General features: G+C 46.9%; 1 protein-coding gene across 3 annotated transcripts in view; it reads left to right on the top strand.

Annotated features, from left to right (window-relative positions):
• The first annotated feature begins 555 nt into the window (after nt 1–555).
• Nucleotides 556–17,952, top strand: part of LRIG3 (leucine rich repeats and immunoglobulin like domains 3) — a 49,472-nt gene continuing 32,075 nt past the window's right edge. For all 3 annotated transcript variants that reach the window (XR_009048327.1, XM_057701007.1, XM_057701006.1), the window contains exons 1-3: nt 556–890; nt 6,201–6,272; nt 6,481–6,555. Coding sequence is in view for 2 of the 3 variants with exons in the window: in XM_057701007.1 (XP_057556990.1) it covers nt 679–890; nt 6,201–6,272; nt 6,481–6,555 (359 nt within the window). In the remaining variant the exon portion in view is untranslated. The remainder of the gene's footprint in view (nt 891–6,200; nt 6,273–6,480; nt 6,556–17,952) is intronic.

Below are 17,952 nucleotides of genomic sequence, written 5' to 3'. Positions count from 1 at the left end.
CCCAGCCCTGTCCGGGGCCCTCAGGCGGGCTGTCTGCCGCTCAGCACAGCATTTCCAGCACCACGCCACTGACATTTTATTACTCTTTTCGCTCTTGGAGCTGACGTACGGAAAACACCCCACCAGCGTGAACGTTTAAAAAAAAAACAGCCCCCAAACCCTGCATGTTCACTCAAACCACTGTCTCCTCTGCGAGGAGCCGGGACGACGGACGGTGACGTCTGGAGCGCAGCGCTCCCTCACAGCAGAGCGGGCTCCCCAGCCCGCCGCGCGCCCCAGCACCCCCAAGCCCGAGGCCCGGCGCGCCCAGCGCTCACCTGGGCGCGCCCCGCGCTCCTCCTCCGCTCCACCCGCGCGGAGGGCGCGCGGGACGGGGCGGGGCCCGCGGGACAGGGCGGGGAGGGGCCGGAGCGCGCCGGGGCGCCGGGCCCGGCCGGCCAATGGGCGCCCGCGAGCCCCGGCGGCCCCGCCCCTCGCCCCGCCCCGCCCCGCCCCCGCCGGGCCTGGGCTCGGCCGCGCGCGGGGCGCCGTAGGGTTTCGGCCGCGGCCGAGCGGAGGCCTGCGCGCGCGGACGCGGCTCCCGAGGCGAGCGGCCGGGCCCGTCCGCCCTCCCTCCCTCCGTCGCGGCCGCCGGGCGCTGCCGGGCAGGGGCGTCCCCGGGGGCGCGAGCGCGCGGCGATGGGCGCGCCCCGGCCCCGTGCGCCCCTGGGCGCGCTGGCCGCGCTGGCCCCGCTGGCCCTGCTGCTGGGCGCCGCGCTGGGGCCGCGCGCCGGGGCCCGCTCCGCGCCGCCCTGCCCGGCTCCGTGCCGCTGCCTCGGCGGCCTCCTGGACTGCGCGCGCCGGCGGCTGGAGCGCCTGCCCGCGCCGCTGCCGCCCTGGGTGGCCCGGCTGTAAGTGTCCTTCCCGCGGGGGGCGCGGGGCGCCGCGGCTCGGCTGTGCCTCCCGGCGGCCCGGGGGGCGGCCCCTGCCCAGGCTGCGGGGGGACGCCCGGGGCGCTCCCGGCCCTGCGCTGGAGGTCGTCCTGCTGACGTGCCTCAGGGCCCCCCTCGGACCAAACCCCAGCGCATCCCCGTTCCAGGAAAAAGTTGGCAACGCGGATCAGTACCTCAGGAAGGGAAGGAACGGGAGTCCTTGTGCCGGAACCGAGAGCGGGATGTCTGTAGCTCCTGGGCAGGTCCGGACGGGCGGGAGGGAGCGCCGGTTCGGGACGGCGCAGGGTTTAGGATGCCGGCCGTGAAGCCTGAGCACCTGAGCGCGCTGCCGCCTGCGTGGAAGGACAAGGAGGCACATGTAGTCTGGTTGGAAAGGCGGGTTCTTTCCCAGTGGCGTCTGTTTCTCTCCCAGCCCTCGTTTGCTTAGCATTGGGAGACCGGTGCAAAATGTAAACAGGCAAAACGTGTGTTTCCTTCTTGTTTTTAAGTGGCGAGCCCGTTGAAAAGTGACAAAAGTGCCGTCCGTCTTTCCTCCTTAGGTCTGGGCGCGGCAGAAGTGCGGTGGAAGTTGGAAACTCTTGAGACGACTCCAGTGGGCTATCCTAGCGCCCAAATGCTAGTGGGAGAAAGTTGGGTCGGGGAGTTGAAGAAGTTGTGGTTTGAAATCGCTGTGCTCAGCAGAGTCTTTATTTGTGAGGCGTAGGATTGTCGACCATCAAAAGCATGTTCTTTGTGTTAATGTGTCTCAGTTTAATTGAAAAGAAATTAGACTTAGAGACTTTTTGATGGACGTGTAATCTCTTATCGTGGCATGTCTTGTTTAGGAGTTTTTATTGCAAGTGAAGGAGATAAGGGCTTTAACCTAGAGCAGGAAGGCTTCCAATTAGTTGTGGCTAATTCTCTTCAGTTGCCTCGTGTGGAGGTCATTCGTGAGATGTGAATGGCTCTATTGACAACATGTGGAGCTGAACGTTTGAATGACTGGAGGTGAGCACGTATGAATACCAGAGGGATGAGAAAGAGAATGGACATAGTGCTTCCCGCGGTGGGTTTGGAGAAGCTCTGGTCATCCACCAGACCCAGAGCGTATTCGGTAGTTTCTCATTGTTCAGCGGCCTATGGGAGCATGCCGGTGTGCGGGGTGTGTGTGTGAATGTCTTTTTTAAAAGTTGGATGTCTTGCATTGCTCTTGATGAGAAACTGAGTTAAACCAAAAGGGGTTCGATACCTATTTACAGGTTGTCTTAAAAGTCGCTGGCCTAATTAGGATTTTGTTTTGCAGATAATTTGGGGCACACTAAAAACAAATTACGGTTTATTTGGTTAGCACAATCGTTAATTACATTTCCGCCAGCAGTAAATTGTCTCAGTAGAAGTCCACATTCCTTAAACGTGCGCGAAAATAAGTTCCACTTGTACAAATAAGCGCTAGATCTGTTGTCAGAAGCCCCGCTGTGATCACTCATTGGACAGCTCTGTCATTCGTGTGCTTGTGTGACTTTCACCAAACCATGTGGTCCAAATTCTTTATTGTAAATGTTTCTTTTGTTTGTGCCTAAAGCTCTAGAGGTCTCCTCTCTCCACCATGGAAAGGAGCAGAAAAATACGTGGGATTGAGCTTTAACTTCTCTGTTACTTGCTGTTTGGAACAGGAGGTGTAAGATAGCGCCTTCTTACATTTTACCTAATTAGAATACCTTTTAAGCAGACTGTTCCCAGAGTGCAGAAATAAGTAGAAGAATGCATATTGTTCTTCCCCACATCTTAACTTCCTTCTGCTCAGGTAATTAAGAAAGTAAAAGTTTGCCTCAGGAGTACTTCATGAGCTCACTCTTCAGAAGTTTGGTGTGTAGCTTTTGTTTCATTTGTTGAATTGGCAAGTTAAAAAATGAATCTACTTAATACCCAGGTGTGTATGTATTTTTTCCACTTTATTCAGTTGTTATTTACAGCCATAGGAATCCCATGTGTGAAAAGTTGAATTGTTTGAGCTGTGAAATAGTAATATTGTAGTTAGTTCTCTTTTCGAAAAGGAACTTCTCATCCTTTAATGAAAGTGGCTCTGAAAACAGTCACTATTTGAAGCGTTCCTTACAACTGCCTTTAAAGGCAGACTTGAGTTTACATCTAGAGTGTGTGCTTACAAGGAGTTCTGAACCCAAAGAGGAGGGCTAATTAGAATATGTTTACTTAGCCAAAAGAGGGAGAAGTTGCCCAATTGTCAGTAAGAGCTTCAAGTATTATTAAAATCTCACTGGAATTTCAGAGTTATTTGTCTTCACACGTAGAAAGATTTGAGTTAGCTGGGCTCAGGCAAAAAGAAAAGTGTAAAAGGTATTCTGCTGGTGTGGCTTCTTTATTTAGTGTCTGCCTGTTATAAATCCTCTGATCCGTACCAGAATTGGGGCTGGGGGTGGGGGTAGTAGTCCTTACGGTTTTCACAGCTGTTTTTCTATATTTTCCAGACTAAAACTTGAACAGAGCAGGCTGATTTATGAGTCACTTTGGATCAGTGTCTTAAAACAGCTACAGCCTGGCTTTTTGTTTTTCAACTTTCCAGATTTGTGCTGAATTAGCAGCTCTGCAGGCCCCCGTGGGATTGATTAAGGAGCTGTGCTGGATTTACATTTTAAAATTTGACTTGCAAGTCAGATTTCCAAATGCTAAAAGGAAGAAAATGAGAGCTGGAACCAAGTGTTGTGAATTAATTAGTTTCTATATATATTTATTCGCTTGCTAATATGCAGGAAGAGAGACGTCTCTCTCCTGTGTGGAGTTTGGTTTTCAGGTGTTTGGCCAGCTGAGTTTTGGGTAAATAGTTCACACCTCCCTGCCTCGCCACCTTTCCCAATTATTAACCTCATTACGAAAAGATTTTTAGAAAAGGTTTCCTGGTGAAGATGTTCATTGCTGGAACTCTAAAAACGAAGAATCCACCTCCTTATTGAATGTAATGGGATTTAAGAAAACATCGACATTGTACAACTTGGATGTGTTTTTAATGGTCTAGCCATAAAAAAACAATACAAGGAAGATTTAGGAAAATGTGACATCCTTTCATCATTTCTGAAACATAAACTATTAAATCTGAATTTAGGTGCATTAAAAGTTTCATGGCTTTAAGTATTTAGCAGTAAAAGTCACTGCAGGGATGATTTTTTTTTTCCTCCCACATATAATGTGGTTTTAATAGTACACAAAACTCAGGAATGACAGTGTGTCGCAATAACTGAAATATTTAACATTGCCAGCTCCTGCTTCTGCATCAGAAATGAGGGGTCCCCAGCATGTGTCCTGTTCTCTGAAGGCAGTTTCTCACTTTAAAGATCTTTTGTGGGAGAGCTCACCCACCCCCTTACTGGTCGGAAGAAAAAAAAAGTTAAAGCATGCCATCTTTTTTTTTTCTCTCTCTCACAGGGATTGCCCTGAGAAATAAGCCTTAAAATGAAATGATGAGTGGAATTTTAGTTTTTTCTAATTAAAAAGAGAATCACCTGTGTGAGCTGGGCATGCCAGATGGGTGTCCCCTTTCCTCTGAATACTTGAACCAATAAGGGATGCAGATGTAGGCTTGGTGCAGCATTCCTTAGCTGAGTGGGTCCAAAGGAGCCTTTCTGTTGATTCAGGCAACCTCCCAGGTGAAGGCCTCTTTTCCTTGGTTGTTTTTTAAAGCCCGCGGGAAGTCTGTGACTGTCTGTGGTGCTAAAAGCACACAGGTTTTGTCTGAATCCTAACGTGAGTTGCCGGGCCCACGGTTTTCTTGATGAGCTCCAGATGGACGCGAGCTGGGCCGTGAGGGAAAGTGTCTGGCTCCAGCGTGGGGAGCCGGCACAGCAGTGGTTGTAATTGCAGGATTTTTATAGTTTCAAGACCGTGCCAGATTTTTTCATGTTATAACTCTACCAGAACAAATCTACTCATGTCTGTTACTGTCTAGTAGGTCTTTAGGCAAACATGTTTCAAATAAAACCTTTGCAAAAAATTTTTTTTTCCTTTTAGGTAAAATAGAGAAATCCAGGTTTATTCGCAAAACAAAACTTCAAAGACTGAAAGGATCTCTGATTTCTAATTGTTACCTAATGGATGTGCACAGAGTAACACTATGCTTCTCTGGATGTGATTTCTCTGCCTTTTCTTTGGGGGGTGGGGGGCACACTTTTGTGTTAATATATGGCAAATTGTTCCTGCTTGTCTACAGTCAAGTTTGGTTATTTTAAAATCTTTTAAACACTGAAGGAATTAGTCCAGCAAGGGTGGGTGTGCCACTAGCAGTGGGAGAGCTTTCAGCCATTCCTGTTTGTCAGCTTGATTTTCAATAGCTGTTGAGCCATTTCATTTTCCTTAGACCAGCTTGAAGGCACACAGCGTATTGACCGACGTAGCCACGTGTTAGCCAGATTTTGTCTCACATTTTCAATCTTAAATGCTGAGCTGATGTCCTGGCCTAAAATATTCCATACGTGGGAGTTTGGTTTTGCTTTCTTTTAAATAGTGATGTCCTGTGGAAATGGTTGCTAAGTTATATGGAGTCTCTGAGTGAGAAGCAGATTTATTTTAACGATTGAAAGGAAACCTGATCACGCGTTTCTGAAGTCTACCTTGTTAGGTGGTTGATGGGTTTTAAATTATGCGTTATATTGAGATTCGGGGGAATTCAGGAGAGCAGAGAGCTTGGGTTGTTTCCTACCTGCTCAGTTTGTTACCTGCTCTCTCTCTCTCTCTCTCTCACACACACACACACACACACAGCAGTACTTTATATACTTTGGTGCCTTAACCCAGAAAAACAGAAATGTTTGAAAAGCAGTTTCTAGTTTGACTGCAGTAAGGACTCTGATGCTTAGTTTTATGTTAATGAAAAGGTTTCTTTAGAGGTTTTAGTTTCAACAGCCTGCCTCATTTGCCACTTTTCATAAGCTGTGACTTCATCATTATCAAGTTGGAAGTGAGGGGATGGTAGGAGATGGGGAGGGTGAAGCAGAACAGCCGGTTCACAAAAGATCCGTTCACCCTGGGCCAAAAACCATCTCCTAAGACACTTGCAGACTTGGAGCACTTGAATCTGCCAGCCTCCTAAAGTGATTTTGTCCTCAGAGTTTGTATTTTGGAGTTCGCCCTCTAGTTTATGGACAGGATGGGCCAGTTATTTCTTATGTTGTTGTTAGAGTTGAGAGAGAGAGTTCATAAATCCACTCTGTCTTGCACATCATTAAGCGCTATTAGTGATTTTTGGAAACTACTTATAATTTTATTTTTGTTTTCTCATAGGGACTTAAGTCACAACAGATTGTCTTTCATCAAGGCGAGTTCCATGAGCCACCTTCACAGCCTTCGAGAAGTGTAAGTTCAGCTATTTTCTGTTTGAGGTTTGGATCGAATATACTACCCATCACAGTATTTAATTGTAAAGAACATTTGGGGTACAATGAATTATTTAAAACTTTTAACTTGGGAGGGATCTTTAAATAATTTTATAAAGTTTTCACCTCTATGGATTACAGATTACATAATCATTCTCTCTCTCTCTCTCTTTTTTTTGCATTTATAGGAAGCTGAACAACAATGAATTGGAGACAATTCCAAACCTAGGACCAGTCTCAGCAAATATCACACTTCTCTCCTTGTAAGTGAGTGTTAGGAGGGTTTCGCACGTGTGTTTGCAGGGACCATGGGGAGCGTTTCCGTATAGGCCAGAGTACAGATCTCACAAGCAAAATATGCTTCCTTGAAACTGGTTGACTTACTTCCCAGGCTCTCTCACTCCTAAATTTTAAGTACCGTCGTCACAAGAACACTTGACACTTTGCTGTCATTGCTGCTGCGGCCTCCAAGATTCAGAGACACCACCTTCACCCCCTAGAGACATGTATTTGATTATGACAGACTAGGACTTAAATTCTGGTATTACTCAATGGTTGGCATGGGATCTATGGGCTAGGTAGTACACAGTTCCTAGTGGAGAATGACTGGCGTTCTTTGGGGAGGAGAAATGGAGTTGGTAACAAAGCGTTGGGGAATCCGCTTTTAAGTGTGGTGCTTGCGGTGGAAGTCAAGTTTCCGAAACAGCAATTAAAACATCGACTTGATACAGTTAAAATTCAGTAGGTCACTGAAGTTAAAAATACCATGGCATGTTATTTTGCAATTCTGAGTTTTCAAATAAGAGTAAATTGTTAACTTTTGTGTATTATTAGGGCAGATCCCGTGTTTATATTCATGCAATGAGGATGTTTTGCAATAATTTTGACTTTTGCCCTTTAAAGATAGCATTTAGAATGAGCATGGTTTGATTTCTAAAATTAAATAGTTTACCACTTTAATCTTAAATAATTTAAAAATATATTTAGGGGCTTCCCAGGTGGCTCAGTAGTTAAGAATCTGCCTGCTAGTGCAGGCGACACGGGTTCCATCCCTGGTCCGGGAAGATCCCACATGCCGCGGAGCAACTAAGTCCATGGGCCACAACTCCTGAGCCTGTGCTCTAGAGCCAGCGAGCCACAACTACTGAGCCCATGTGCTGCAACTACTGAAGCCCACATGCCTAGAGCCTGTGCTTCACAAGAGAAGCCACGGCAATGAGGAGTCCGCACGCCACCACAAAGAGTAGCCCCCGCTCGCTGCAACTAGAGAAAGCCCATGTGTAGCCACGAAGACCCATCGCAGCCAATAAATAAATAATAAATAAACTTAGAAAAAAATATATACATATTTAAGCCATGAAATTTAAAATGTTTTCCTCCTTTAAACAACTTAAGAAAAAAGCACCATTGTTAGTTGCATCTGGGAAAGGTGTTGGGGGATTGAAATAATACAGTAAATTTCAGGAAGGCTGTTCAATTAATTAAAGTGATCACTACCCAATTGCTTACATCTGGTGATTTATAGAGGTTTGTTTTTACGGAGGGCCCAGGTCAGCTAAGTCACGGTGCAGCCGCTGTGTCTGCTTTCCTCTGTTTGAATAAGAACGAAGTGACATTCGATACTGGTGTGGTTTTTCCAAAGATCAGAAACAGAAAGGAATAAAAGAAAGAGCAGTTGGTATTTGACAAATAAACACTGAATTTAAAAAAGATTTTTATGCTAGCATGAATACCTGTTTTGCCTTTCCCAATTGCTTAAAGTTTTGGAGTCTGAATGCAGCACTGCTTATGGTATCCTTAAAGTCTGTCATTATTCTCATTTGACCAGTGGGGCCTATTTAACCCCAGGGAACGCCACTTCCTTGCCCTGCTGTCCTTGTGCTCTGTGTTGGCAGATTCTGTCAGCATGCTCAAGGGGCCTTGAGGGTCATTGCATACTTCAGGGCTGAGAGTGTCTGCAGTGGAGTTTTGACATCTGGATGGGGTGAGGAAACCTCTTTGGCATGGTATACAGAGGTGAAAGCGTTAAGAACTTGTAGGGAAATTAGAAAGTTTGATCAGAATAAATAACCTAGTGATTTTTTACACTTTTTTATTTTTATTTTTTTTTTATTTTTTACACTTTGAAGCTGTAGTTTATAATTAGAAAACTGAAATGAAATCTGGAAAATTAGAAACCTTCAGTATTTGAACTCTTCTCTATATCTATGTGTTTCACTTTAGCGAGTGCTGAATAATCTTTTTTTTTAAATTAATTAATTAATTTATTTTATTGGCTGTGTTGGGTCTTTTTTGCTGTGCCCAGGCTTTCTTTTTAGTTGTGGTGAGTGGGAGCTCTTCGTTGTGGTGCGCGGGCTCCTCATTGCCGTGGCTTCTCTTGTTGTGGAGCACGGGCTCTAGGCATGTGGGCTTCAGTAGTTGCAGCACACGGGCTCAAAATTGTGGCTCACGGGCTCTAAAGCGCAGGCTGAATAGTTGTGGCACACAGGCTTAGTTGCTCCACGGCATGTGGGATCTTCCTGGAGCAGAGATCGAACCCGTGTCCCCTGCATTGGCAGGCGGATTCTCAACCACTGCGCCACCTAGGAAGCCCCTGAATAATCTTTACTGAACTTGAATAATCTCACTTTTCTCCCCTTAATTTGTCATAATACACCCAAGTGGGGATTGCTTTGTGCCTCTTATATAATGATAGATCCTATTTATTACCTAGATTACATAGACTCTGCAAGTGTAATTTATGTCACAGGCCTGCTAATTCCAGGTACATAGTAGAAATTGTTCTTATACCTATGAAATATCTTGAAAAATTAACTTCTCTGGCTGTTCTCTTCTATAAATGTTTTGTTTTCTTCTGTACACTTCTTTGGATTTTGTAACACATAGTCATTGTTTCTAAAGCACTGTTAATTTCTGTCTGGTGGAGGGTAGACTGTTTTCGTTTGTATAGAAGCACTTGAAAATAACCAGAGCCGAAAGTCAGTACTTAAATACATTTCTGAAATTTCAAAAAAAAAAAAAAAATCATTAAACCACAGAACATGGCTCAGATTAGAAATTTGCTATAGCACGGCAATTAAATCCAGCATCTTTCTAGGTGGTTCCCAAGGCTATTTGACTTCTATCAAGATTTTTTTTAAACATTTTGTGGAGGAAAACATTTTTCTGGGTAATTGGCACACGTTAAATAATTTGAAGATGTGTTAAAGAAAAGGAAAAATTATTTGTAGTCTTGAGCATAAGATTTAATGTCAGCGCCCATACCGTTGCTGCTCCGTGTGGTGGGGGCCCTCCCAGCTGGAGGGGCTGGATGTAGGGAAGACTGTACCTGATAAGACCCTCCTCTTCTCTCAGCTGCAGGAGCCAGCAACAAATATTGGGTCAACTGTTACCCCGTGGCCACAGATGAATTCACTTAGGGACCCGTTCTGATAACGTCAGGGACGCGTGGCAAAATGCCAGCATCGTGGGCTGAAGGTTGGATGAGCATTGAACTTCCACATTAACAAGGCTCATCTCTGACCATGGGCGCCTTCAGGGTGTAAAAGACCTGAACAGACTTGCTTTCCTTTGAAAACAAGCTTTCCCACACATCACTAGCTCAGGAGCCAACTGGCACACTGTGGGCAAAAACGCAGTTTGTGTCTTGTGTTTATTTTTTGTGATTTCCCAGCCGCGCGTGGCAGGATGGTGTGTTTTGAGGCCCCGGCCCGCGGCCTGTTGGGAACTGGGCTGCGGAGCAGGAGGTGGCAGGCGGGCGAAGCTTCCTCTGCCCTCTCCATCGCCCTCATTACCGCCTGAACCACCCCCTGCCCCGCACCTAGGGAACAATTGTCTTCCACAGGACCGGTCCCTGGTGCCAAAAAGCTTGGGGACCGCTGTTTTAAGGGAAGAAGTCGAGTAACTTTCGGGATGAGTGTATCTTGTACTAAAACTGTTGACCTGGCATAAGCAGGTTGATGTTACCAGTTGTGAGAGTTCTGGCTTCTTGTCGTGTGGCACGAGCTGCCCAAGCATTGGACATTTTTGACACCTGTGGCCTGAGTTAGGGCAGGTTTGAATCCATAAGTTATGTAACATTACCGTTGAACAGGAGGCCTTATTGATCATAAAACAGAGCTAGTTGTGTCTTATCTTGACACTGATTGTTTATGTGGTATTTGGCCAACAGGCAGATACATGGGTATCTTAGACTTGAAAAGGTTTACGTCAGGGAATGTCAAAGGGGTACCTAGGTTACTGGCTAAAAGGTAGATTTCCTGACCTTGTTCGTAGAGATTCTGAATTAATGCATTTGGGTGGGACCCGAGTAAATCCATTTTAACACATCCACCTGAGATTCTGATCAGATATCACATACGTATTTCTGAATTACTGCTAGAGGCCAATTTATCCCAACCAGATAAGCCTTTTCTCATTATCTCAAGGGTAGAGCATTTCTCCCAAGTCCATCCTCTTCTTCATAAACCCGTCATTTTTTTCAGAGACAGCAGTGTCATTATAATAATCCTTCTCGAGAGATTATTATAAATATTGATCACTTTTGCCGGTGGGACCCCAACATGTGTGCTCTCTACCGCCATTGAAGAGATTTAAAGCAGAGCAAAGTGATCAGTTCTGCTACTGGAAAATGTCACTGTGGCTTCCGTGTGGAGAATGGCCTGGCAGCGGCAGGAGAGGGGCTTAGAGGGGCCGGATGATGAGGAAGCCACCAAGGTAGGAGCCGTGGTGGCCCTCCTGTCCCACAGTGCAGCTTCCGTCAAGTCAGTAGAACAGTGACTAGAAGCAAATCTCAAGTTGGATGGCTTGCAGTTAATTGCTGGCTCTTCTCTTTGGTAGTTTGTGACCTTGGTCAAGGTACAGTCTGTCTGTGCTTCCTGCTCTATAAAATGAGAATAATAAGAGCACCCACCTCATCGCGGTGTCGTGAGGATTGGGAGAGAGAATACAGTGAAACTTGCCTGGCACAGGCTGAGTGCTCAGTGGACGTGAGCCACGCGCATGGGGAGGATGGCCATTCATTCAGCGAAACTGTATCAAAGAAGCAGACGATGCTCGGTTCTGTTTCGAGTGCTGGGGACACCACGGTGCACAAAGCAGAGGAACTCCCTCTTATCGTGAAGCTTCTGCCCGAGTGAGGAGTGAGAGAAAAATAAGTAAACAAACTTTAGCAGAGAAGATAGCGGCCGTGAAGGAAAAGAAAGGAGGGCGCAGGGATGGAGAGCTGGGTCGGTGGCCTCTAGGGTGGTCAGGAAGGCGGCTTCTGAAGACTTACCAAATCCTGCTGTGTGCTCGGTGCTGTTCTAAGGCCGAGGTTCAGCAGTGAACAAGACAGACAGAAACCCCTGCCTTCAGGGGGCTGACCTTCTCCTGGAGGGAGAAAGAAAGTGACATAAGAGGTGTGGTCAGAGGGTGCTAAGTGCTAGGGAGAGAGGAGGTGCAGGAGTGTGTGTGGTGGAAGAGGAGGGGGTTGCAGGTGTAAGTGGAGCTGGGGGGAGGGGCTCACTGGGAAGGCGACACTTGCATCAGGGCTTGAGGGGAGGGGCGTCCGGGGGCGGGGGTCCTTTCCTCAAGCCTCCCCTGCCCTGTGCAGGCCCACCTTGCCTTGTGTATCCGGCTGCTACCTGGTCATGAGATGATTTTGTCTGCATTTTCCTCCCCTACTCTGAGGCCTCTGGGGCTGACTCTCGTTCTCCCTCGCACTCAATGTGGGTTATATGGCATACGATCGGTGCTTAATTAGTGTATGAATTGAATTAAGGAATATTTCTGGAACAACCACATGCGTTTAGCATTATTCAGATGGATCTCCTCCCAGAGACTTAGTCTATACCAGAGGCTAAAAATGTACAGTGAAGAAAAAGCATACCTGTGTCTTACTTGTGTTCAGCTATGCGTGCTTAGCAATAAATAAAATAAAATTTTAACAACAGCAATACTAATTTAAGTAGCCAAAGGATTCAGCTCACCACGCCAGCCAGTGAGCGCAGGCCCTGGAGCATGGGGGAAATGAAAGCCCCCTTTCGCGTTGGCCTTTTGAAGTTTATCTCAGCCCACCGAGGATGACTTTGGTCTTCAGAGAGAGAGATGTTTCCTAGCCCCTGTGTCTGACATGCACGTGAACTACTTCATTAGGTACTGAATTAAAAATTCAAAATACAAAACAACAATAACCACAAAACACGAATTGATATGTCCTAACACAAAAGGAAAAGCTGGCCCTACAGAAATCGAGAGAGAGAGAGAGAGGGAAGACACGTCTGCATAAACAACCTTTGCTGGTGTGTTAAGGGTTCTTCAACGGTGTATCCGTGATAGACGATCTTTCCCCTCCATGGGCTTCAGAACCTGAGGCTGCCTGAGATGTGGTCCCCTCACATCATGTGTCTTGCCGCATGGGAGATGCTTTGGGGGTGCAGGAAGGTATGAGAGTCCCACCTTCCCTCAGAGGTCTGATCCGATTTATATGCTACGGAGAGCAACCCTGGGTAGTAGGGAGTATTAGCAGTTTGTATGGCATGAGCAGTAGTCGTGGTAGAACTCAGAGAAAGGTGGTGACCTTTCTTTCTTCAGCTTTGAAACTGCCACACGTGCAGTGTGTGTGGTTCTCCCGAGGCATTTGCCACACGTGTCACCCCAGGGTAGGGCTCGTATCTTCAGCCTCCGGCACGTAGGAGGTTCTCACTGAATGTCTGAGCGGACGGGAGATCTCGCGCCCTTGCGCGGAAGTAGAGAGACCTGAGCGGGGAATGGGGCCCCCAGGTTTTTGTCTTGTCTCACGCTGATGACCTGTCTGACCTCAGGCAGAGCTCATGAACTCTGCTTTGTTTATCTGGAGGAACAGTGTAAGATGTCTGCCCGTCTATCTCCCGCGGTTCCGGTGAAGTATCAGATGGCATCTTGTACATGAAAGGGCTCGGGCAGGCGTGAGCAGCCGCAGCTGCTGATACAGTTGCAGGGGGCCGGGCGGAGGCGCAGAGACTTGTGTGTGGCGGGGGGGGGGGTCCCCACCGTGGATTCTCGAACAGGAGGGTCCCAGGAGGAAGGCAGGATTTCGAAACATTATCCTGGCGGCAGTAGATGAGGGAGGGAGGAGGAACTTGGCATTTGGGTTGACTTATCAGGAAAACTGTTGCTCTCTTCACATAGTTGAACAAACTCAGTGGGCACTCAATGATAGTGAATCAGTGAACAACATTTCCAGCCAGAGGGTTTCCATTTCTATAAGGTGGATTTTGTGCTCTTTCAAGTGCCCGCAAACACCGTCCACTATGTGCTCAGTGCTGGAGAACAAAGGAAGATAGCGCTCGGCCTCTGCCTTCCAGGGGCTTTGAGTAAATGTGGGCAGGCAGACAGCAGAGAATAAAGAGATGCTCCGGGAGGACAGCACCTGGATGGCACACAGAAGCAGGGCACGGCTGCCATCTCAGTGTGTAGAGCGTGAGGGCGAGTGAGGGCTAACCGGGAAGGAGAGTTGGCTACGTTCACAGTGACCGGCTTAGGTGTTTTACAGGTTTGCGTGGGGGGGGGTGGGGGGGGCTGACTTTTCTTTAGCAGAGCAATGAAATGACCACGTTTCAGTGAAGCACCGAATCTGCTTCTCTCCTTTTTTTCAGCTAGTCATTAGACAGTGCTCGCATTCAGAGTCAAGTGCCAGAGACGCTCAGTAGCGTGAGGTTGATAGTTCACAGCGATGACGTGCCAGACGCCTGTTCGCCGTCCGCCTTTAGAGCTGCTCTGCGCTCTGAGCCCTGCTGTGTGTGAGGGCCACCCCTCGTTTTCCCACGAGGGGACGCTGGCCGCGGAGGGGGCCTCGCGTGAGCACGGGCTTCTGCGTGCTGAAAGGGGAAGAGCTGAGCTGATGACTAGAGGCCACGTCTGCGGTGTTGTGTCATCAGTGCGCTGAGCCCAGCGCCGCACCAAGTGGGGTTTCCAGCCCCGAGCATGCATTTCTCATTCCAGTCGCAAAATCAGACTCACGAGAAGTCAGTTTGGGAGACTTAACAGACTGCTGCCTGGCTGCTTGACACAGAATTTATTTAAATGGCTCACCGAACTCTGTTTATAACTTTTAAAATATATTGATTTTTTTAAGAACTTTTATTGAGATATAATTGACATACAATAACCTGCATGTATTTAAAGTGTACAATTTGATCTTTTTTTAGTTGTAATGTATATATGGCAATCCCAATCTAAAATATATTGATATTTTAATAGCTCACAGCTCAGAAATAAAGCTACATGTGGGAAAGGCAAGCATTTTTATAGGTTTTCAAGTGACGGTATAGCCAAGTAATTTTATAACCATGAGGTAAAGCTCAAAGGTAAAAACGAAGTTGTTTTTTAAACCAAAGCCTATAGAAGTCAGTATTTGAAAATAGTCATTGGTTTATTGTGTAACGTAAGGAAATTGGGGAGACGCTTCAGTCAAAATTAGAACCTAAGTTTCTGGGGAATCAGGCTCTAATGAAGTGGACACAGACCGTCTCCCATCTTTACCCACATGTGGGTGTAGAGGAGCCCAAGGAATTTGACCATCTTCACTGAAAGCTTCATCCCCAAATGTGTGCCCTGCAGGTGAGGATAAAGGGACCAGTGTCTTCGTACGTGAAGGGTGTTGTGTTCAAGGGCCACCTCCTTCACCATCACAAGCAAGCCAGACAGTGTTATGTTTAATGGCAGTAAGCTCTTGAAGCCCAAGTGTTGCAGAACAAACACATAAACATCTTAATATGATACGTTGTAATCTTTCATTGGATTTTAAAATGTTTATATGTGATTTGCACATGAGAGCTTACTGCACACAGAGCCGTATGTGTAATACTCTCTGTTTGTCTTCACATTTAATCATAAACCGGTCCCCAAAATGCATGTTTTTGAATTCTCCATTTACAACGGCTGTATTGGAAACGTAAATTTGTGATCGTGTCATGGCTGTTTAAGCCCGTCAGGAGTTTCCCATGGCTGTTAGATCAGGAGCAAACATGCTTCTCAAGACAGACAACGCTCTGCGTGACCTGAGTCCTCTTTTCCCGTTGAGCCTTCTCTCCCTTCTGCGAAAGTGCCAGCTTCTTCCAAAGTATCTCTGCCTAGAATGCTCACCCCCGCCCCCGAGCTTTTGCTAAATCAGACTTACACATTTTCATATCTCCTTTATTTACAGTGTCTGCGTAGTTGTCGTAAGTGCAGTCCCATTTTTCAGTCGTATATGTGTGATTCTCTTACGTCCATTTCCCCCACCAGAGTGAAACTTTGTAAAAGCTGAGCCCATGTCTGTTTTCATCCCGGCTGCAGCCCTGACATGTAACTGAGCGTCTGGCATATGGTAGATACTCAGTCCGTGTTTGCTGAATGAATGACCGAATCAAGTTAATATATAATTAACTGCAGAAGAGACGAGTTAGTTAACCTTTTTGTTCCTGCCTCTCCGTACACACTTAAAATTGTTTTCATTAATAAAACTTTGTTCCAAGGTGACAGCATTCTTAGATTTGACTTGGTGACCCATTGGGCACCTTTCTTCAATGGTGGTTTTGGGAGCCCATAAAATTGACCCCGAGTCCCTTGAACTTGACCTTCCAGTCAAGGGACTCGGGGTCCCTTGCCACGAGAACTCCTGCATTACCAGTGTTTGTCCTGAACCTACACCATTTGGTCATCCTTCCCTTCAGCTTCACGTTGGCCTTTTGTTGGCTGCTTTGAAGTATCAATAACAACTCCTGCCAGAGGCTTCTCTCTGCCGAGCGAGGCTGGTGACAGACAAAACAATAAAGTTACAGCCAGTTGCTTTTTGTGACTGGGGAGGCAAGATTCAACACGTGTCTCTATCCTGGCCTGGTTACTTTCCCTCCTTCTCTTCCTTCTTTTACTGCCTCTTCTGTCTTCCATAGCCCAGAGGTTCAGGCTCTAGTTGTTGGTTCGACCAGAATAACGAAACAGGGCTCTAACCAGCACCTGCCCTTTCTCTCTCTGGCTGCAAGTTGCTTAAGTACTAAATTCAAAACATGAAAGAAAAGGCAATTATAAATATTAGCACCTCCTTTCTAGCACTTAAAATCACCTGCCTGGCCCTCTCCCTCCCCCTCCAGAAAGCTTTAGCTGGCAGATAGAGCAGTCTCTAGAGTGAGGTTGAAGGCAGCATGAGATATTAAGGTAATCACTGCAAGTACCATTCAGCACAGGATAAACATGGTATATATTCTTGGACTGTCAGTTTTACTATGCACAAGCAGTTTTAAACTTTTTATAACAAAAATGAACATATGGAGTTAGAATCAACATGAGCATAATTTTTTTAGAAAAAATAAGACGCTTTTGTACTTCATCCCCAATGGCCATGTCACCCTGCGTAAGACATTGGCCTGGGAACAGAGGGCAGGATTCTTTAAAGGTGAACGCGTGTTTACAGAGTCAGGGCACTCGTCAATTCAGTGCATACATCCCTCTTTTCTGTTATTCTCCTCCTGTCAGTCTTACGTTCACTTCCTCACCTCCATCCTCATATGAATATCAAGAAAAAGCTGAAGGTAATTAGAAATGGTTTGCTGTGTTATGTCTTGTTAGTTCTGAGTGTCTGCATGCAATCCTTGTAACTTCGAATTCGAAGAGATACTTCTCACTGTGGAGCGATCTCTAGAAGAGAGGTTATCCAACCTCCCCTTGAGCCCTTCCAGGGGCAAAAGCGCGCTCCCGGTGAAGAGCCGTTCCATTTGGAATAGTTCTAATTCCTGGGACTCTCCATTTGTTAAGCTGGGCCTTTCTGCAGCTTCTGCCCGTTGTGCTAACTCTGTGCTCTGGGGAGAGCAGCTTCCGTCTGTTTTCGGCATCGTCGTCTTAGCCTGTAAAGTCCTCTTAAAGCTTTCTCCTCTTCTGGTTCAGGTTCCGGTTCCCATTTCCTATATGATGTGGGGTCTAGACCAGTGCAGTCCAGCAGCACTTTCTGCGATAATGGAAACGTGTGGTCCACCGAGGTAGCTGCTGGACACATGCAGACCGAACACCTGAGGTGTGGCTGGTGTGATGGAGGAATTGAATTGTACATTTTAAACGTCATTTAAATTTAAAAAGAGCCGCACGTGGCCAGTGGCTACTGTGCTGGACAGTGCAGGTCTAGACTCTGAAAGCCCTGCCGTCACAGTCGTCCCTAGCATGACGCTGACGTGCAGTGCCCAGAGCCAGACATTGACATGTGGTCTCGTGCAGAATACGGTGGACCCTGTCTCTCGACCAGAGTACGGACTGTACACGAAACGTAAGATCATGCTGGCTTTTTAAGGACCGTGTTGTAATATTGGCGTATAGTGAGTGGTGCTCAGCTGAGATCCCCAAGTCTGCTGTCATTCTCATAAGAATGGCTTCCAAGTGGGCCTTTTAAAATGATGGATTAGAAACTCCAAACACCGCTCCTCCCCAGCTTCCTTTCTCTCGTTGGTTCTGGGCCATCATTTGAGTGTATTGAGAGGCTTGGAATCAGGATTCACCTAACGGGTGAGCTGCACTTGATCATTCACACCTCTGTCCGTATCCACACAGACACGGACAGCACAAGGCCACAGGCAGACCCAGTAGCAGCCACTTAGCATCCTCCCTAAAGGTCCATGCCAGCGTCTGAAGAACCACTGGGAAGACGAGGGATGCAGACTCAGTTGCGTGTGTGA

The sequence above is a fragment of the Hippopotamus amphibius genome, chromosome 12, assembly GCF_030028045.1.
Source record: "Hippopotamus amphibius kiboko isolate mHipAmp2 chromosome 12, mHipAmp2.hap2, whole genome shotgun sequence".
In the NCBI taxonomy this organism is placed as follows: Eukaryota; Metazoa; Chordata; class Mammalia; order Artiodactyla; family Hippopotamidae; genus Hippopotamus; species Hippopotamus amphibius.
This window is presented reverse-complemented; position numbering and strand designations above follow the sequence as displayed.